General features: G+C 34.5%; 1 protein-coding gene across 7 annotated transcripts in view; it reads left to right on the plus strand.

Annotated features, from left to right (window-relative positions):
• Window positions 1-22889, plus strand: part of SSBP2 (single stranded DNA binding protein 2) — a 307829-nt gene that overhangs the window by 268683 nt on the left and 16257 nt on the right. For all 7 annotated transcript variants that reach the window (XM_078448416.1, XM_060637755.2, XM_078448406.1 and 4 more), the window contains 5 exons: window positions 6627-6662; window positions 8481-8535; window positions 11811-11881; window positions 14864-14942; window positions 17448-17476. In XM_078448416.1, coding sequence (XP_078304542.1) covers window positions 6627-6662; window positions 8481-8535; window positions 11811-11881; window positions 14864-14942; window positions 17448-17476 — 270 coding nt within the window. The remainder of the gene's footprint in view (window positions 1-6626; window positions 6663-8480; window positions 8536-11810; window positions 11882-14863; window positions 14943-17447; window positions 17477-22889) is intronic.

The raw sequence follows: 22889 nt of genomic DNA on the forward strand, positions 1-22889 counted from the left end.
TCCAGATCATGCCATCAGCACCTGGTCTCTATCACTTGCCTTTGTTTTCCTTGCCGTGACAAGAAGGCTGTGTGGAGCTCCAGACTTATATCCTCAGAGCTCTCAGTTGAGTACAAAAAAGCACAACTCATTATCAGGTAAATAGAGGTATTGGGAATAACCAGCCAAACTAGATTTGTGTAGCTTGGGTCATATGCTCATTCATGAATTATAACCTGAGGGTACAGTGCTCTTTCAGCTAGGTCAGGGTCAGACACATCCACTCCCCGAGCCCCACCCAAACCACATCGAAAAATAAGAGGTATGGTTCACCAAAGAAAATTCAAGGATTTGTCAGCAAAAGAGGATATAGGCAAAACAAATGTTCAGTATAGCATTGTAGTAATCAACTGTGTTAATGTGACAGGAAAAAGAAAGAAGAAACCCCTTGAAGGGAAAAAAATGACAATCTATCATAGTGATTAAACCCAAGGGAAATACAAATATCTTACTCCAGAAGGCTCTGCTCTAAACAAATGTATGCTCTTTTTTTTTTTTTTTCAAAGCACTAAAGGGGCTCTTGGGTGACACAGTTGGCTGAGTGTCCAACTCTTGATTTCAGCTTAGGTCATGATCCCAGGGTTATGGGATTAAGCCCCACATTGGGCTCTGTGCTGAGCATGGAGCCTTTAGTTTCTCTCTCTCCCTCTGATCCTCTGCCCTGCTCATTCTCTCTCTCTCTCTCTCTCTCTCTCTCTCTCTCTGTCTGTCTAAAATAAGTTAGGGGCACCTGGGTGGCTCAGTCGGTTAAGTGTCTGACTCTTGATTTCAGCTCAGGTCATGATCTCATGGTTCTTGGGATTGAGACCTACCTCGAGCTCTGTGCTGACTGCATGGAGCCCACTCTGGATTCTCTCTCTCCCTCTCCCTCTGCCCCTCTCCACTTGATGCATGTGCATTCTCTCTCTCTCTCTCTCTCTCTCATCTCAAAATAAATAAATAAACTTTAAAATAAATTTCTTAAAAAGCACTAAAGAATAATAGAATATTTTCAACTTTACAGTGGCACAGATAATGTCTTAATGTTATCCTCTCTGGTTTCTAGTAAACCAGTTCTTCTAAGGTAGTTTTAAACTTCACAGTTGAAGAAAGTTACTTAACAAAAATGTTGCTAATCATTAAAAACAAACAAACAAACAAACAAACAAAAACTCAGGGACACCTGGGTGTCTCAGTCCATTGAGCATCAAACTCTTGATTTCAGCACAAGTCATGATCCCATGGTTTGTGAGATTGAGCCAGCATCAGGCTCCACATGCAGTGTGGGGCCTGTGTGAGATTCTCTCTCTCCCTGTTCCCCTCCCCTGCTTGTGCTCTCTCTCTCTCTCTCTCCAAAATTAAAAAGAAACAAACAACTCCAAATCTCTAGCCACTTTGCTCTTCCCCTGCTCCCACACCACTGTCATGGATATTAGGAGTCAGAATATTTCAGAATATCTGAATTATCAGTCACAGCTCTTGAATTATCAATCTCTTGAATTATCTGTCTAAAGGATTCTTCTAATTCTGTGATTCTGATCTTTAGCTCTCTGATCTTATCTTCTACATCTGCATTTCATCTTTCAATTCATGTTAATGGATATTTTGTATCAAGTCTAGAGAGGGGAAGGAGGTGATTAATTAGATTGGAAGAATTTGGACACTAGAGGTAGAGAAAATTTTGTAGAAAACTAAAAGAGGAAATACCAAAAATGTTTGAGGAAAAATTATTAGACTGTTAGCTGACAGGGAGAAAGATTGTTTGGGAAGGCATAGAAGGTGACAAAACTGAAAGGAGAAAAAGGGAGCCCTGGTGTGTACAGGGCTTTGGAATGGAGAAATCTGAAATTTATCACCTATATGGGAGGGAGCTATGTTTTAGGAAGATAGTTTATAAAATGGATGAAAAATAGGGAAATGAAGTTAGGAGATAATAGCAATGGGCTTTATAAAATGTTATCAGACCCTGAGGTAGAGTGGTGATCAAAGGAATAATGAGGATGCATTTCACACATAGAATAAAAAACACCTGATGACCTTGAATTTGGGAATAAAGAGAAAAAGCTGAAGGTGATTTCAAGTCTTTGAATTCAGGCATCAGGGAGAATGGGAAAACACAAACTCAGCTAGAAATACAAGAGAAGGAAGTTTAGAGGGTAGATGGTGAGCTTTGTTTTTGGAATATTAAATCTATCACTAAATATAATAGAATCCTAGATCAACTGTTATGTCCAGCACAGAATGGAAATGTATTCAATTGAAGCTTTATCTCTAGTTCTAATCTCTAGTAAATTCTTGATCTGTATTTCTAAAAATCTGTTGATCGGTCTACTTCACTGTGCACTAGTGCTTTAAAATTCAACATGTCAGATATTTCCCCAAACTTGCCCCCCTTCCTGAATTCCCTACACATGAATTAGTGGCACCATCATTCACCCACTCACCAAGTTGGAAACCTAGGTATTACCTTAACTTTTGCCTTCCCTTGTCCACCACACCTAGTTTGTCACTATGCCCTGCCAAGTACATTTGTGAAGTCTTTCAAACTTTCTTACTCCTACTTATCCTAATCAGTGCTTCCTAGAACACTCTATCATCTCTTGCCGAGACCTTTTGCAATAGACTCTTAACTTGTATTTGTATTCTGTGATACCTCTAGGGTTATCTTACTAAAATATAAATTGGAATATGTCTCTCTAAAACCTGTGACTTCCTGTTTCACACAGTATAAATTCAACAGTCTGACCATATATGCTTATCATTTATTTCAGTTTCCTATAAGTACCACATTATAGCAGCTGGGTAAAATTATATGCCATTTCCCTAATAATCTATGTACTTTTATATTTTGTGTTTACTTCTTTCTTTCTTTCTTTCTTTCTTTCTTTCTTTCCTTCCTTCCTTCCTTCCTTCCTTCCTTCCTTCCTTCTTTCAATCCTTCTCTTTGTCTTTCTGGTGATAATCTATTCTCTATAAGTCAGCTATCCAGCTCAAATATGTCTTCTGTACCCACATAGTTCTTCTACCTATATTGTCATATTTTATGTCACTCACACTAGACTGTCAGATGCTACTAATAACTTTCAAGAGTGTATGTTCAGTAAAGTGCTACCAGGAGTAGCAGTCCAAATGATCTTTTTCTTTTAATGAGGGCATCAAAAAATATGAAGTAGAAATAGTGACTATAAGCCAAAATTAAAGACTTTGTCAGGACAAACATGGAAAAAAATTGAACTACATGAAGTAACAATTTTTTTAAGTATTTTTAAATGTTTATTATATTTAACTGTGTTTGAAGGAACCATGAAGAAGGAGAAATTTAAAACTATAAAAGGAGCAAGGTGTTAGGAGGATGAGATGGGGCTAGCTTTGGAAGCAAATAGAAAGATTATCTTTTTTTCTACGTGGATGAATGGATGAAAATTTTAATCTATAAGTTTGGAGTGTTGAGTTGAAGATGAAGGTATAGTAAGAATTTGATAGCTTTAACATATGACACAAGGGCAGACTACCAACTCACCATGTTATAATCACCATGACAGCGAGCTCATGAAAGTCACTTGTTAAGTATTCAGGAATTTTTTGAGTTAATTGTTAAATCATTGGTAGCTTACAAATAATCCAGGGAAGAAATGGGCAAAAGACATGAATAGACACTTCTCCAAAGAAGACATCCAGATGGCGAACAGACACATGAAAAAATGCTCAACATCACTCATTATCAGGGAAATACAAATCAAAACCACAATGAGATAACCGTCTCACACCTATCAGAATGGCTATCATTAACAACTCAAGCAACGAGAGATGTGGGCGAGGATGCAGAGAGAGAGGATCTCTTTTGCACTGCTGGTGGGAATGCAAACCAGTGCAGCTACTCTGGAAAACAGTATAGAGGTTCCTCAAAAAATTAAAAATAGAACTACTCTATGACCCAGCAATTGCACTACTAGGTATTTATCCAAGGGATACAGGTATGCTGTTTTGAAGGGGCACATGCACCCCAATGTTTATAGCAATGCTATCGACAATAGCCAAAGTATGGAAAGAGCCCAAATGTCTTCGATGGGTGAATGGATAAAGAAGAAGTGGTATATATATTCAATGAAATCTTGCCATTTGCAACTACGTGGATGGAACTTATTCTAAGTTACACTAAGCAAAATTAGAGAAAGACAAATACATGACTTCACTTACATGAGGAATTTAAGATACAAAACAGATGAACGTAAGAGAAGGGCAGCAAAAATAACATAAAAACAGGGAGGGGGATAAAACATAAGAGCCTCTTAAATATAGAGAACAAACAGGGTTACTGGAGGGGTTGTGGGGGGGGGGTTGGTCTAAATGGGTAAGGAGCATTAAGGAATCTACTCCTGAAATCATTGTTGCACCATGTGCTAACTAACTTGGATATAAATTAAACAATAAATAAATTTTTAAAATTAATAAATAAAAATTTTAAAAAAAGAATCATTGGTAGCTTGAAATATCTCATGTGGGAATATTCATACCACATAAATTGATAAATGCTACAGATTGGGACCTTTTTCTCCCCTGAATTTATTCAGTTTATTGGCACACCACAGAATGCTTCTGGGCTTCCATGAAGGCTGAGCCAAAATGCTTCCAGTTATTAGTGAAGACTAAGTTGAAATTGGAGAACATGATTATATTTTGGACCTTGTCCCTTATTTTGTGTTTCTCTCTGGTAAATCTCTACTGTGAAATAGAAAAGGTGGCTAGGGGATGATCAAAGAGATGGAAACTAAGTAGGCTTTGAGATAATGAATTTAAAATATTGGAAAGAGAAACAAAATGCCGACAGTGGCATGGGGGAGTGGCAGAGACAATTTAGCAGGAAACTGATAAGGAACTAATGGACTTACAGGAAATAAATACAGAAATAATAGGGAAAACATGGAGGAATTGTAATGGAAGAAGATTCTTGTTGGAATATAGAATATATTTGTGAGTGTCATGAGGAATAAGAAAGATGTCAGGCAAAGGAGTTGTTTAGATCTCTGTGTAAAGAGTTCTAGGATGTGGTCATACTCACAAATGGAGGAGAAGGAAGTATATTGTGAAATGAAGGAAGGCAATAAAGTATAAATTCCAAAGATTTAAAGGGTGGTTTGCTCATATGTTAAAGTTGGTAAAGAATGATGGTAGACAATAGAGAGAGGCAGAAGAACATGAGCATGATGCTAAAGTTATAAGGAGATGAAAATCGGAGCCAACAGATAAGGTAGTGATTTGGAGAGAGTAAATGCATATGTTTAAAATAATAAGAATCAGAAGATGGATGGTAGATCATGCACTAACAGCGGCCCAAGAGAGCAAAGTTGATTTCTAGCACCGAGTTTAGTGTGTACTGGCCATCAGATCTCACTGCTCATAGTGGAAGTAATCCCCATCATTAGTGATACTGGGCAGCCTGGTAAGGACCCTCTGCAGGGATGAATTAGCCATAGGCAGACCAAGCAGTGGCCGCAGAGGCATGTGGTCTGTGCTTAAGGCAAAGCGTGGACACCAAACAACAAGGAGACAATTTTCAAATAACTTAGAGGAAAATCATAACTTTGTTATACTTCCTTCTTACTGTATAGTTTCATATTATTTTTATGTTTAATTATATGGAAGGCATTGGGCTAGAAGGAGGGTTTAGGGTAAAGGAACTATCATCTTTTCACTACTGTAATGGTCCTAATCTGGCTATGTACCTGCAAGAAGATAGTAGTTTATGGCTTTTTCTAGAACAAGACAAAAATATCTCCTCTGGATGTGCAGATTCTTCATGCAAGTGAGCTAATGAGCTTCTTTGAAAAAAAATAAAATATTCGGATTTAGCTTTCTTTATTAATATCAACACTCAAGTGTTTAGTTTTTAAATATCTGTTTTCTACTTCTCATTTTTAAAATTATAATAGCAATGTTGTATTAATACTATGTAATCTCTAGAAAAGAGTTTGGTTAAGAGCTTGATTTGAAGGGAAGGAGAGAATTTGTTATCCATATCTGATCCCCACAAGTTAGTAGTCTTTGGAGACTTATATTAACGAAAACCTTTTGCATTTGTTATATTAGTTTCTAGTAGCTAATTAGAAAGGAAAGGGGGGAAACATGAGGTCTATAGATCAAGTACTGACCTGTACCACATGAATGTAGTAGCCTGAAACCCATCTTAAAAATAATAATAATGCATCCCAGAATGCACATAAATTGGAAGTTGTATCTGTAAAAGCTATTAATTTGAAAAACTCTGGTTTCTGGTTTTTCACTGCACAAATATATATCTTTCTAATTACAGAATAAGTGTCATTAGTATCAAGCAGTGAGTATAACTGCTCTAAAACCAGTATAACTTAAAGCTAGAAATCTGTCTAAATTTCTCTTGACCTAAATCCACTCTTTTTTATAAATTCAAGATAATGTTGCATTTATTCATTTTCCAGCACTCAGACAGATATAAACGGCTTTATTCTTTATCATCCTTTGTGATACATTTTAAAACTTGATAAAAGTCAGAATATAGATTCATTGTAGGTAAGTTTCCGTATTGTCACATGAATCAAAATATATATTTCTTTGTCCTATTCGTGTTCCAGATACCATACTCCTCAGCATCTCCTGGGAATTATGTAGTAAGTACATTTGGGATTGTTTGCTCATAAGAATTGATGTTATGTTTTATTTGGGCAATGAAATAGTTGTCCAGATGTTAAGAAGAGCCCCTGTGTATTGGCCAAGAAGTGAACATCTGATATGTATTGAGTTTTTCGTTTGCCAACCTCAGTACATATGTTGATGTTCATTAGTGAGACAGTTATCAATCTGGCCAAAATTGCCCTGAGTACTGTGTTTTACTTTAGCATATGTTTCTGTAAACCAATACAATACACTCTGTCCAATCATGAAGAAAGCCATACCCAGTTACACAATGCCAAGCTTGAATTTGCAGTTCTCCAGGAGAATGAGGTACACCCCCTCCCTCATACCACTCACCACACACAAAGTTTAGGAAGACATTAAACTGTTTCCTGATCACAAAGGGAATCATATCGCAGAATAATGACTAGTCATTTGGGGGCCGGGGGCTTTTTTATACTTTGATTTTGAAAGCACTTATTTTTCTTCTTATTATTACTTAGTACATGTTAAAATTTTCCAATAATTCATTTACACCTAAAGTCAAATTAGTAGGTTTTACATGAGCTCTTGAACTTACATATGACCTTTTAACCCTCATAACATTATAATCCTTGCTACATCTCAAGGCCACCATGGAAGATAAATTGTTATAATATTTAGGAGTAAACGCCTAACAGAAGAGCAAAGATAAAATGGTAAAAAGGAAAATCTTTCCTAAAGAAATTTTCAGAGGTGGTGGCTAACTGGGGTAGGAAAAAAGGAGTGCTTAAGAAGATCAATGAGCATTTTACTCTCCGTAGAAATAGTGTTTTATGAACATAGTAAAAAGCACATGCTGTTTTGGACCTGTGAACTTAGTGCTCAATGTTCTCTTAAGCTATACAAACTAAGAGGCCTAACATTTTTCACATTCTCTATGAAACAAAAATGAAAGTAAGATGTGGGTAAAACCTATTTTTTTCTCAAATCACTTAAGAATAAGCCTAATACATAGTTTTATGAAATTATAGAATTTTATCTGAAAGGAAATTTAAGTTGCTTATTAAATAGCATATATATATATATATATATATATATATATATATATATATAATCTGAAATAATTAGTGGGCTATGTCTACACCTTCAGAATGAAATACAAATTTATCCACTTAGTAATTTATACAGATTACTTTAGAGCTAAAAAATTCTAAAACCCTTTACCTGAATTGGTTGTCTGAAATAACTGAGCTAACCTTAGAATCACCTAATTTCCATTTCCAGTTGATTAGTAACCCACAGCATTAGTCAATGTTGCCCCTCATTTCTAATTGATATGGTAGCAGAAGGTTCCATGCTCTAGAAGTGTTACAGTTGATACCAATAGAAAAAGAAATAGCATCAATGTATTTTTTAAGCATATGAATATCTTTGAGTTTTTAGTTTCCTATAAACAATGATGGTACAAAATATAAGAAAATTATAGTCACAGATACACATGAATGATTCTGTTTTATGGATTTGTAAAGGCCCCAATGAATGGTTTCTCCTTAACCTCATTATACCTGATATGATTAAGTCCTGAATAATACATCAGTGTTACAGGCTCATTGTTTTTGGAAATTTATTAAAACAATCTTAACATATTTAAGCTAAATCATATCTTGCATAATAGTGAAATGATTGTGCATTCAAAGAAAATAAATTATGGAGAAAATTCCTCTGTTATTTTCAAATTGGATTATTATAGATAAGCCTAACTTTTCTTCTGTTTTTCCTTACATTGTTTATGAAATGCCTTATTTTTACTGAAATTTTGTATAATTATTTAGGGTCCTCCAGGAGGTGGAGGGCCACCAGGAACACCCATCATGCCTAGTCCAGCAGGTATTGTAATCACACCAACCACACGGGCATTTGATTATTAGAATAAAACCACAAAATACAGAAATTGTTATGACAGAGAGTCAGTAGTATTCATTATCTCATTGATGGTAACAGGAAGTAGACTAGAGGTAGCAAGTAGGAAGAAGTAGTGTTCTTAAAAATAAGTGTTGTCCAGTTACTTTAAGTCTGTAGAAAATTCCTGTCGTGTGAGTAATAGATATAATCAGATTGCAAATGGTGTTGATCTATATGAATTGCCCAATAATTTATCTGACACAAAGATTCCTTGAGACTCTGAAAAAGAATCCAAATCTCACAACTTAGAAAAATTCTGCATAACACATGAAATACATGGATGGATCCGTGTAAAGCCAATGGATTAGCTTTAATCAGACCCACCATATCTATTATCTCACTAAGATATCAATAGATATCAATATGCTTACATGTCCATATGTACTTAGTAGCTAATAAATTCACTGTGTACTGGAGGAAGATTTTTTTCTTTTAATATTTTTAAACTCAAATGCCTCAGTATTTCTGTGATCTTTGAATATAATGATTTTAAATAGCTTTATCCTTTCTTTTCAAGACTTTAATATAGACTATTAAATGTGTTGCTTCTTGAGGACTGTAATGGTGGAAGTTTACATTGGTACACCCCTCCTAGAAACTGCTCTGGCAACATGTATCAAGAGCCATGAAAAAGTTCATATTCACTTTTTTCTATCATCCTGCTATGAGAATAATTAGAGATACAACCTGAGATTTATGTAGAGGGTGCTCATTTTTTTATAGTTAATAGTGAAATAGTAGGCACAAACCTAATCCAATTTTAGCAAAAGTAATAAATTAATTTTTAGGAATATAATGTAGCCATTAAAATTATTATCAAAGAATTGTTAATGACATGGAGAATAAATGTTCATGATTCAATATAATATGATTACAATTTTATTGTAAAATATATTTCATACAAAAATGTAGAAAGACAAAGAAATAGGCTCTAAGGCTTTATCAGTGTTAACCTCTGGGTAATGAAAGAGATGGGAGATTTTTGTAATAAAAAAAATACTGAATTATGTTACAATATTAAATTCATATGTTCTTAGCTGATTTGTTGAAATCTAAGATGTGTGGAAGCTTGAACTTAACTATCATTGATCATATCAATAAATAATTTTTAATTTTTGAATCTTCTTAATTTTGAAAAAGCATCAATCTGATAATTAACACAAAATTTTGCTTTGCTTCACTACTGATTTGGAATATATCATAAATATTTCATGGATCTCTGTCCTCAGAGCATCTTCATTGAAGTGAAACAATTCATTCAAGATAGAATTAGGCGAATTGAACATCTTGCCCACATTTGCATTCTTATATGTGAAGTTAATGTTTAATTTATGAAGGTAGCATGTGATTAATAAACACTTCACTACAATATAAATGAAATTTTTTGGAGAAACCACTAAACTTTTCAGGTGATAAGTAATCTGATTACTCTCCATCCTTCCAAGCCAACAAATTGCCACCAGTATGTCTTCCTAGCCTTGTGCGTACTCCTGTGGGCTCATCTTTTGCATAGTCATTCCTAATTTGAAGCCAATGCTCTCCCCACCAAAAACAGGTTCCATAAGGTCTACTTTATTGTAAAGTTTTTCTGTATATAAAAAGAAGTCTAGAAAATACCAACCTTACTTCTCTTGGTGTTTCTATAGATGAAAGTATCTTTTTGATTGGTATTAAAAACAACAAATTTATTTTTCTTTCTATATATTTAAAATATACAGCCTATTTTCCTTCCAAGTTAATTATTAAAATTAGTTAAGTAAAATTAGGCTAATAAAGATGAAAAACCATTTGAAGATCTCCTGTGTTTAGTCATTAGTAATGACTAATTTTCTGAAAGATACATTTTTATGGGATAAAGTGTATTCCATTAGTTAAATCTCAGCAGATATTTATTGTCTGTGGCACATAGTATAAGACATGATCTCTTTCCTTCTCTCAATGAACTTACTATAACAAAGACAAGAACAAGACAAAATGTTAACTAGAATGCAAAGCAGAATTCAATGATGAGGGGGCATGCATGAATTCAGAAGTTTCAGAAAACAAAATCTCATGAAAGAGGTAACATTTGCAGTGGGCCTGGGGTAGTGAGCAGAATTTCAGTAGATGGACACTGGGGAGAAGATACTTGGAGGAATTAAGAACAAAAATATGGAGATTTAAACGGTTGATCATACACAGGAAAGAACAAGCAGGCTGAGTTGACAGGAATATAATGTACATAAGGATGTAAAATAAATAATTAAGGCCACAAAAGTAGATCGGGACCTTACTTAGTATAAACAAATAGAGATCCATCTGAAGTGGGCATTTCTGCTTTTTCAGCAGTAGGATATATTAATGTAGATTTGAAACACTTTTTTTTTTCAGAATAGAGAGGCCTGATACATTATATTTAAGAAAATTGTATAATTGTGGGAAAATAGAAAAACATCTTTCCTAAATGTAAAATATATGGCCTTTTACTCTAGATAATACATTATAAAAACATATGTACTCAGAGACTTTATTAGAATTAGCTAATAGACATGAAATGTAAATTTTTTAATATTATAAAATGGTACTTATTTTATATGGATATACACTACAGTTATTTTTACTATAATGAATCAAGAATAAAATGAATAAAAAAATTTCATCAAAAGCTGTACTGGAAGAAGCTGACTTTTACTTCAAGCAAGAGAATTTTTCATTCTAATTGTATACTCTCTTTATGTTGGAATTAAGCCAGGATATCCCACCAGCTATTAATAATTATTAGATAAATAAACTGTTTTAAATTAGTATATAAGAAGCCTAAGGAAACAATGAAAACTGAAAAGCTACTGAATTTGAATTTTTGGAGATTTTTGTTATACACATTGCTTAATGAAGTCAAAAAGTATCCATGTTTTTTAGAAAAGAAAAACTTTACTGTATTAATATTTGAGATTTTTAAAGTAATGTTCCTTTTGACCAGAATTATTCAAGTGATTACCCCTTATATATTAGGTAAATATTCTCATTTAAAACCTCAGAATGGTAATTTCTGAGTTGGAAAATGACTTACAAGTATTTGTTTCTGAACATTAGTAATGACTATTTTAAGTGCTGCAGCTATTAATATGTATGTGTGTGCAGATCATCTCTGATTATTACTTTGTGATGACTTGGGTGTAAATTATAAAGAAAGATATTAATTAGGTAATGTTTTGTTTCAGATTCAACCAACTCTGGAGACAACATGTATACTTTAATGAATGCAGTACCTCCTGGACCTAACAGGCCCAATGTAAATATGAATGTTTTTTTTAAATTTTGGAATGTATTTCAAGGCTCAAACTCTAAGTGTAATGAATATTCCTAGATACTATTTAAGCTTTCTCTTTTACTATCCAGAAACTTACTAGATATCCAAAAATAATCAAATCCCTTCTATGTTCTGGATTGACAAAAAATATAAAATACAAAAATGTATAACAAAAGATTGCACATCATTATAACTTAAATGTAAAACTGAACCTAATCAATTATAAAATGTTGGTGTGTGGTTTTATCTAAAATCTCAAGTACTTAATAATTAACACTATTTGAAATGACAGTTAATGTGTAATCATTGACATTCACCTCATTTTTAGCATCACTAAATTTTTCATTGTGATTGTTTATTTCTTTTATCCTGATAAACTTGAAATAAATTAGGAAGTTGGATTTGCTTGTTTTTCTTTAGATTTTTGAAATCTGGAGTTTAAATATGGAAATGCAGCAGTTCTACATAAAGAATTTGGGTGTTCTTAATAATGCATCTGGTTGTTATTTTTCCATGAAAGCTTACAGAAAATTATTTATCTATAAGACCTACATATTAACAAAAATATTTATAACAAGGTATAGTTAATACACAGACATATATGAATATAAGGCTGCTTAGTTTAAATAAAAATCAGAAGACATAAAGGAATCTCCATAAGTATACCAAAAAACAGGAATGAAATAATTATTATAATTGAGCTTCTTAGCAGTGAAGACTTTAAAGGGAAACTTGAAATCCATCCAGTATAATATGATACTTGAAATATGGCCAGTCCAAATTGAAATGTGATGTATAAAATACACACTAGACTTTGAGGAGTTAATATGAAAAAAATAATGTAAAAGATTTTATTAAAATTTTTATACTGAATATATGCTGAAATAATTTTGGTACGTAGGATAAATGAAATATATTATTAAAATTAACTTGACCCGTTTCTTTTTACTATTTAAACATGGCTGCTAGTAAATATAAGTTTACTTATGTAAGTTTGTGTTGTAGCTCGTATATTATTTCCCTTAAGCAGTACTGCCTTCAGTTATCACTATCCTCTTTATATAATCAAATAAATTGGTTTTCAGGAGAAAAGAAACAATTTCCTATCAGTAATGTCTAAAGGGTGTTTCCACAGTGATCTTAATGAACATTGAATATGATAATGAACAATGTTCATTTTAGAAATTTAGCAAAAATATAGAAAAGCTCTTCATAGTGCAGTTTCATATCTTAAAACTTGATATTTAAAATGGAGGGAGTGCGAGAGGAAACCCAGAGCATATGGCACTGAAGACATTTCTGTGGGCAGCTAAGCTGATAGCATCCAAGTATGTTCCATTCTGGTTCTCTAACTCAATACAAAGATAAGAGATCCAAGAAAAGTAGAAGCTGATCGTGTCACTTTTTCAAATGCCATTCATCTCAGCCAGAGGTAGTAAAAGCAAATGCCTGCTGAGGGCTAGGACTGCAGTTTTTTGTGCTTCAAGCATACATACCAATAGTCTTTGTGTCTTTTAAAACACTGTGGGGGCCAGATGAAGGGACCGAACCAAGTAAGTTCAGAGGGTGTTGGCCTTACCAGCACTAGTTTTTCAGCCCAGATCTATACTATGCTTTTGACAAAGGCTGAATAAAACAGTAAGTTCAAAGTTAATTTCTTTAAGCTATCATTCTTAAGCTACCTCAAATGATAGCTTAAAAAGTTAATATTTCTTTAATTGATTTATAAATTAAATTTCTAAAATTAATTCTAAGTAAACAACTTAGAATATATAGAATCTATATATAGAATCTATGTAGAGAGAATCTATAAAATATTTATAAACCAAATAGAATATATATAAATCAATCTGTATGCTTTAAGGCTACAAAATTTTAGGCAACAGAAATGACATTATCCTGGGAAAATGTATAAGCATGTGGCTGTATGATCCCAGTGATAGAAAGCCATCTTATTTCCAAACAACCATATATATATTATATACAGTTACAGGTTGTCTGTTGAGGGCAATTGTTTTTCTCCCAAAAGCCTATTTGATTAGTAAACATCACCACCCCATCTACACACATAAATACACACACACCACATTCAGTATTCTGTACCATACAACATGGAAGAAATGCTTTTGGCATCAGAAATTTTAAGAACAAGTGGTTTTCAGTAGGCTATTTTAACTGTAAACATAAGATAATTATAGATAACTTGTCTTCAAACTGGGCTCTAGATTTCCTCAGGAATATTCCAGGGAGATAGGAAAAGACTGAGTGGGCAGGCCATGGCTTCTCCACCACCTGCTCCACCATCATGTATCAGTTCACATCTGTTTTGTACTGGGCTTCCAACTTAAAATAAAATAATCCCACTACTTTAAAAAATGTTAAATATAACTGCTGTAGAACGTCCAATTGTCATTGAACTGACATAGTTGAGACTGCCAAGAATTAACTATATTGAGCTGTCCCCAAGGAGCTAAATGTATTTAAACTACAAGATGGAATTATTTATTATGTCCATTTGAACAAAGATAGATTGCCTGCTAAGAAAAATCTTAATGTTGGCATAATAATGTTGAATTATTCTTATTAATAAGTCAATACTTTTAGCAGCTTCCTAGAAATCATCTCTGGCTTATATAGCAAGATCTGTCAATAGCAGAGAAGAGAATGTTTATCCTCTAATTTGCACTGGAATGTATGTGCTTTGTAGTTGAGAATATCTGAAGAAAATATGGATGTAAATGAGGATTAACCTGAAGATCCAGAACATAAAGCAGATGGTATGAGGAAAGTAGGGCAGTCAGTTTCAGAATCTGTAAGGCTGAAAAAATCTGGGAAAATAACCTCCATTATTTGGAAATGAAAATAATTTGTGGAAGTGTCTTACAATGTTAAAGATAGATATTGTAACGTTAGATAAATAATTGTTTTCAGTGTGATCATAGAAATTCTCTTCATTTTTTAAAGTTTCCAATGGGCCCTGGGTCAGATGGTCCCATGGGTGGATTAGGAGGAATGGAGTCACATCACATGAATGGCTCTTTAGGTAAGGATATGCAATTTGATGTTTAGAAATCAAAACAAAACTTTTATTCTACAGAGTGGATATTACAGTCTGCAAATTGCTTTTGTATACTTTATTTACTTTGAATTTATTTTAAAACGCTTCAACTTTCACTTCAGACTGAGACTTTACAGAATATTGGTTATGATAACTGCAGATCATTTGAAAATCAGAAATGTGAGGATTGTTCTAACCTAGCTCTTATTCACAGGTATTTACTTTCACCTATCAAAATCTGAGTGTTTTATGATAAAAGGAGATATTGCTGCTCTGAGCACATATTACATATCCCTCACCTGGAGAGCTACAGTATCTTCTGAGCTGGTTTGTCTACGAAGGTCTATAGATGCAGTCTCAGAGGAACTTATGTTCTCTGCAAGAATTTCTTAACTTTGTTTCTGTATTTTAATGTTTGTCTCTTTTAAAAATAAAATTTAATCATATTCTGGATTATCTGGATGATTTTCTTAAAAGAGAGCAGTGGCACATACTTGTGGCAAAGCAGATTTCGAGTACTATGACTAATAGTTGAAAACATACCTCATAAATGATGCCTTCTTACCAAATGAAGCCCAGTGTCTTCACGGAGAACAGTTTCACAACAGTGAGAAATAGAGATGAGTGGCACAAAACCGATTAGATCACACAGTGCACTGTACATATAGGCAGGCCAAATGCAAATCCAAAACAAAACCCATAAAACAACTACACTTATTTTATGTTTATATATGTTTTAAGTAACAGTAATATAAGCTAAAAGTTGACAATGGGGATAGACGCTTATGATCTTTTTTTTCTTTTGAAAAAGAACCATCTTTTACTTAAGTTGGAATAACTATGCCCATGAGTAACTTAGGTGGTACACAGATTCCACGACTCGGCCCAAACACCAGCCTCTAATACTTTGAAAAGCTCTGTAACTTCAATAATCAAGAAACTATTTGCAACCTGTTGCTAGACTTTTGAGCTTTTAAGGTCCATACTTGTTTTATATACGTACATGTGTTGCCTAGATATCAAAGCCTTAATTTGCACTGATCAATTATGGTAGTGACTAGCCATGTGTGACTATTTAATTTTAAGTCAAAATTAAATAAAATGTAAAGTTTACTTCCTCAGCTGCACTGCCTCCTATCAAATGTACATGGCCATGTGTAGCTAATGGCTACCATAATGAAACATAGAGTAGAGAAACATCTCCATCATCACACAAAGCTCTACCTGTCAGCACTGTTCTAGAATTTTATTTTTTAATGTATTGCAACATAACTCACTTTCCAATCTTTTAATTTGTAAAATTATTTTTAAAAATATGACATTTGGTCATAGAAAATTTTCAGTTATTCACTAGAATAGAATTTGAGGAAGAGTTTCACATATGCTTGGCATGTGGCTTATTACTTTTTATAATAAACATTATTACACATATTTATATCTACATAATTACATATGTGCATTCAATATGTATCAATGTATTATGTATGTTTATAAGCACTAACTTTATTTGTGACTATAACTGAATGTTTTACTATTAAAATAGTAGAATATGTTTATGCCAAAAAATTAATTGTTAAAATGGTTAAAAATAAAGCTAACATGTGGCAAAGATCTGATTATTGTTCCTTGTTACCTAATGTGTGATTCCACTTCTTAAGTAAGAAATTAGTATTGATTTTTCATTTCTCCCAGGAATCTACTTAAAATTACAGTATTATAAAAACATTCTTACTTTTGATGGATTGCCATGAATATTGATTGCTGTCAATTTTTTAATGTTATTAAAAATTCTTCACTTTGGTTATTATAGTAAAATATGGCTCATAATATTTTTAAATATTGCAGATGTCCATCTTATATTTTGTCAGATTTAGAAGCATCGTTTCAAATATATTTATCTCTCGCTGTCTATATATATATATATATACATACATACATTTTAAAAATTTGAATTGAATACGATTTATAAGTGATCTCTCTTACATTTCATTTTCAGGAATTTATGATAATGATACTTTTCTTAATTCTACCATTACAAAAATAAACAAAAAAGATGGTTCAGAGCGAGAGGTACAGCTCATCCTTGCATTGCCATCGATGATACTTACTCACTAGACAGTATAAGAGAAAACGAATTTTCTTAAGTTTATTTATTTATTTTGAGATAGAGACCATGAGCAGGGGAGGGGCAGAGAGAGAGGGAGAGAGAGAGAATCCTAAGCAAGTTCTGCACTGTCAGCATGGAGCCTGATGCAGGGCTCAAACTCAGAAACCATAAGATCATGACCTGAGCCAAAACCAAGAGTAGGATGCTTAACCAACTGAGTCACCCAGGCACTCTGAGTAAATAATTTTTTAAGATTAAAAAATTAAGGAGATACATACTGGAAAATACAAAGAGTGTACTGCATTTATTTATATTAAAGGAATACTTAATTTGTATATGAAATTATTATCTAATAAACATTTTCTTTTCATATTTTGTTTCAGGGTCAGGAGATATGGACAGTATTTCCAAGGTGAGTATTGTATAATCTCTTGGTTTTTTGTGTTTTGGGTTGTTTATGTTTGTTTTTTGAGAGAGAGAAAACAAGCACACATGAGCAAGGGAGGGGCAGAGAGAAGGAGAGAGAATCTTAAAAAGGCTCCATACCGAGAGAACAAATAGAGGGTTACTAGAGGGGTTTCGGGAGGGTGGATGGGCTAAATGGGTAAGAGGCATTAAGGAATCTACTCCTGAAATCATTTTTGGACTATATGCTAACTAACTTGGATGTAAATTAAAAAATAAAATTAAGTAAAAAAAAAAAAAGAAGGGGGGGTGGCACTCCATACCGAGCACAGAGCCCAGACACAGGGTTTGATCTCACAACCATGAGATCATGACCTGAGTCGAAATCAAGAGTCAACCAGGCAACCCTCTGTGTTGTTTTTTATTTGTATTTCATTCCACATGGAACTCTTGTTAAGATTATTAGAATAACCTTATAAATTTTGTTTTTGAACAAAGTGTTTTTTTAATATGTAATTTATTGTCAAATTGGTTTCCATACAACACCAAGTGCTCATCCCAATAGGTGCCCTCCTCAATGCCCATCACCCCACTTTCCCATCCTCCCCAACCCTCAGTTTGTTCTCAGTATTTAACAGTCTCTTATGGTTTGCCTCCTTCCCTCTCTGTAATTTTTTTTCCCACTTCCCCTCCCCCCCGGTCTTCTGTTGAGTTTTTCAGGATCCACATATGAGTGAAAACATAAGATATCTGCCTTTCTCTGCCTGACTTATTTCTTTTAGCGTAACACTCTCCAGTTCCATCCATGTTGCTACAAATGGCCAGAATTCATTCGTTCTCATTGCCAAGTAGTATTCCATTGTATATATAAACCACATCTTCTTTATCCATTCATCCGTTGATGGACATTTAGGCTCTTTCCATAATTTGGCTATTGTTGAAAGTGCTGCTATAAACATTGGGGTACAAGTGCCCCTATGCATCAGCACTCCTGTATCCCTTGGGTAAATTCCTAGCAGTGCTATTGCTGGGTCATAGGGTACATCTATTTTTAATTTTTTGAGGAACCTCCACACTGTTTTCCAGAGCAGCTGCACCAGTTTGCATTCCCACCAACAGTGCAAGAGGGTTCCCATTTCTCCATATCCTCTCCAGCATTTATAGTATCCTGATTTATTCATTTTAACCACTCTGACCAGCATGAGATGGTATCTCAGTGTGGTTTTGACTTGTATTTCTCTGATGAGGAGCGACGTTGAGCATCTTTTCATTTGCCTGTTGGCCATCCGGATGTCTTCTTTAGAGAAGTGTCTATTCATGTTTTCTGCCCATTTCTTCACTGGATTATTTATTTTTCAGGGGTGGAGTTTGGTGAGTTGTTTATAGATTTTGGATGCTAGCCCTTTGTCTGATATGTCATTTGCAAATATCTTTTCCCATTCCATTGGTTGCCTTTTAGTTTTGTTGATTGTTTCCTTTGCTGTGCAGAAGCTTTTTATCTTCATGAGGTCCCAGTAGTTCATTTTTGCTTTTAATTCCCTTGCCTTTGGGGATGTGTCAAGTAAGAAATTGCTACAGCTGAGGTCACAGAGGTTTTTTCTTGCTTTCTCCTCTAGGGTTTTGATGGTTTCCTGTCTCACATTCAGGTCCTTCATCCATTTTGAGTGTATTTTTGTGAATGGTGTAAGAAAGTTGTCTGGTTTCATTCTTCTGCATGTTTCTGTCCAGTTCTCCCAGCACCATTTGTTAAAGAGACTGTCTTTTTTCCATTGGAAATTCTTTCCTGCTTTGTCAAAGATTAGCTGGCCATACAATTGTGGGTCCAATTCTGGAGTCTCTATTCTATTCCATTGGTCTATGTGTCTGTTTTTGTGCCAATAGCATGCTGTCTTGATGGTTACAGCTTGGTAGAGGCTAAAGTCCGGGATTGTGATGCCTCCCGCTTTGGTTTTCTCCTTCAAAATTACTTTGGCTATTTGGGGTCTTTTGGGGTTCCATACAAATTTTAGGATTGCTTGTTCTAGCTTCGAGAAGAATGCTGGTGCAATTTTGATTGGCATTGCATTGAATGTGTAGATTGCTTTGGTTGTATTGACATTTTGACAATATTTATTCTTCCAATCCATGAGCACAGAATGTTTTTCCATTTCTTTATATCTTCTTCAATTTCCTTCATAAGCTTTCTATAGTTTTCAGCATACAGATCTTTTACATCTTTGGTTAGGTTTATTCCTAGGTATTTTATGCTTCTTGATGCAGTTGTGAATAGGATCAGTTTCTTTATTTGTCTTTCACTTGCTTCATTATTAGTGTATAAGAATGCAACTGATTTCTGTACATTGATTTTGTATCCTGCGACTTTGCTGAATTCATGTATCAGTTCCAGCAGACTTTTGGTGGAGTCTATTTGATTTTCCACGTATAATATCATGTCATCTTCAAAAAGTGAAAGATTGACTTCATCTTTGCCAATTTTGATGCCTTTGATTTCCTTTTGTTGTCTGATTGCTGATGCTAACACTTCCAACACTATGTTAAACAACAGCGGTAAGAGTGGACATCGCTGTCATGTTCCTGATCTCAGGGGGAAAGCTCTCAGTTTTTCCCCATTGAGGATGATATTAGCTGTGGGCTTTTCATAAATGGCTTTTATGATGTTTAAGTATGTTCCTTCTATCCCAACTCTCTCGAGGGTATTTATTAAGAAAGGATGCTGAATTTTGTCAAATGCTTTTTCTGCATCGATTGACAGGATCATATGGTTCTTATCTTTTCTTTTATTAATGTGATGTTTCAACATTGACTGATTGAATTCGATTTGCTAGTATCTTGTTGAGAATGTTTGCATCCATATTCATCAGGGATATTAGCCTGTAGTTCTCTTTTTTTGCTGGGTCTCTGTCTGGTTTAGGCATCAAAGTAATACTGGCTTCATAGAATGAGTCTGGAAGTTTTCCTTCCCTTTCTATTTTTTGGAGCAGCTTGAGAAGGATAGGTATTATCTCTGCTTTAAATGTCTGGTAGAATTCCCTAGGGAAGCCATCTGGTCCTGGACTCTTATTTGTTGGGAGATTTTTGATAACTGATTCAATTTCTTCACTGATTATGGATCTGTCCAAATTTTGTCTTTCTTCCTGTTTGAGTTTTAGAATGTCTGGGTGCTTAGCAATTTGTCCATTTCTTCCAGGTTGTCCAGTTTGTTGGCATATAATTTTTCATAATATTCCCTGATAATTGTATTTCTGACGGATTGGTCGTAATTCCATTTTCATTCATGATTTTATCTATTTGGCTCATCTCCGTTTTCTTTTTGAGAAGGTTAAAAAAAACCTGGCTAGAGGTTTATCAATTATGTTTATTTTTTTCAAAAAACAACTCTTGGTTTCATTGATCAGCTCTACAGTTTTTTTAGATTCTATATTGTTTATTTCTGCTTTGATCTTTATTATTTCTCTTCTTCTGCTGGGTTTGGGGTGTCTTTGCTGTTCTGCTTCTATTTCCTTTAGGTGTGCTGTTAGATTTTGTATTCGGGATTTTTCTTGTCTCTTGAGATAGGCCTGGATTGCAATGTATTTTCCTCTCAGGACTGCCTTCGCTGCATCACAAAGCGTTTGGATTGTTGTATGTTCATTTTCATTTGTTTCCATATGTTTTTTAATTTCTTCTCTAATTGCCTGGTTGACCCATTCATTCTTTAGTAGGGTGTTCTTTAACCTCCATGCTCTTGGAGGTTTTTCAGACTTTTTCCTGTGGTTGATTTCAAGCTTCATAGCATTGTGGTCTGAAAGTATGCATGGTATGATCTCAATTCTTGTATTTTATGAAGGGCTGTTTTGTGACCCAGTATGTGATCTATCTTGGAGAAGGTTCCATGTGCACTCAAGAAGAAAGTATATTCTGTTGCTTTGGGATGCAGAGTTCTAAATATATCTGTCAAGTCCATCTGATCCAATGTATCATTCAGGGCCCTTGTTTCTTTTTTTTTTTTTTTTTTTTTTAACGTTTATTTATTTTTGAGACAGAGAGAGACAGAGCATGAACGGGGGAGGGGCAGAGAGAGAGGGAGACACAGAATCGGAAGCAGGCTCCAGGCTCTGAGCCATCAGCCCAGAGCCCGACGTGGGGCTCGAACTCACTGACCGCAAGATCGTGACCTGAGCTGAAGTCGGACGCTTAACCGACTGAGCCACCCAGGCGCCCCAGGGCCCTTGTTTCTTTATTGATCCTGTGTCTAGATGATCTATCCATTGTTGTAAGTGGAGTATTAAAGTCCCCTGCAATTACCACATTCTTATCAATAAGGTTGCTTATGTTTGTGATTAATTGTTTTATATATTTGGGGGCTCTTATATTCGGTACATAGACATTTACAATTGTTAGCTCTTCCTGATGGATAGACCTTGTAATTATTATATAATGCCCTTCTTCATCTCTTCTTACAACCTTTAATTTAAAGTCTAGTTTGTCTGATATAAGTATGGCTACTCCAGCTTTCTTTTGAGTTCCAGTAGCATGATAGATAGTTCTCCATCCCCTCACTTTCAATCTGAAGGTGTCCTCAGGTCTGAAATGAGTCTCTTGTAGACAGCAAATAGATGGGTCTTGTTTTTTATCCATTCTGATACCCTGTGTCTTTTGGCTGGAGCATTTAGTCCGTTTACATTCAGTGTTATTATAGAAAGATATGGGTTTAGAGTCATTGTGATGTCTGTAGGTTTCATGCTTGTAGTGATGTCTCTGGTACTTTGTGGTCCTTGCAACATTTCACTCACAGAATCTCCCTTAGGATCTCTTGTAGGGCTGGTTTAGTGGTGATGAATTCCTTCAGTTTTTGTTTGTTTGGGAAGACCTTTATCTCTCCTTCTATTCTGAATGACAGACTTTTTGGTTAAAGGATTCTTGGCTGCATATTTTTCTGTTCATCACATTGAAGATATCCTGGCCTGCCAAGTTTCAGCAGATAGGTCTGCTACTGCCCTTATGTTTCTACCTTTGTATGTTAAGGCCAGTTTATCCCTAGCTGCTTTCAGAATCCTCTTTTTATCCTTGTATTTTGCCAGTTTCACTATGATATGTCATGTAGAAGATCAATTCAAGTTATGTCTGAAGGGAGTTCTCTGTGCCTTTTGGATTTCAATGCCTGTTTCCTTCCCCAGATCAAGGAAGTTCTCAGCTATTATTTGTTTAAGTATACCTTCAGCCCCTTTCGCTCTCTTCTTCTTCTGGATTTCCTATGATACAGATAATGTTCCATTTGATTGCATCACTTAATTCTCTAATTCCTCCTTCGTACTCCTGAATTTTATCTCTTTTTCTCAGCTTCCTCTTTTTCCATAATTTTATCTTCTAATTCACCTATTCTCTCCTCTGCCTCTTGAATCCATGCTGTGGCCACCTCCATTTTATTTTGTACCTCATTT

The sequence above is a fragment of the Panthera onca genome, chromosome A1 (assembly GCF_046562875.1).
Source record: "Panthera onca isolate mPanOnc1 chromosome A1, mPanOnc1 haplotype 2, whole genome shotgun sequence".
Taxonomy (NCBI): Eukaryota; Metazoa; Chordata; class Mammalia; order Carnivora; family Felidae; genus Panthera; species Panthera onca.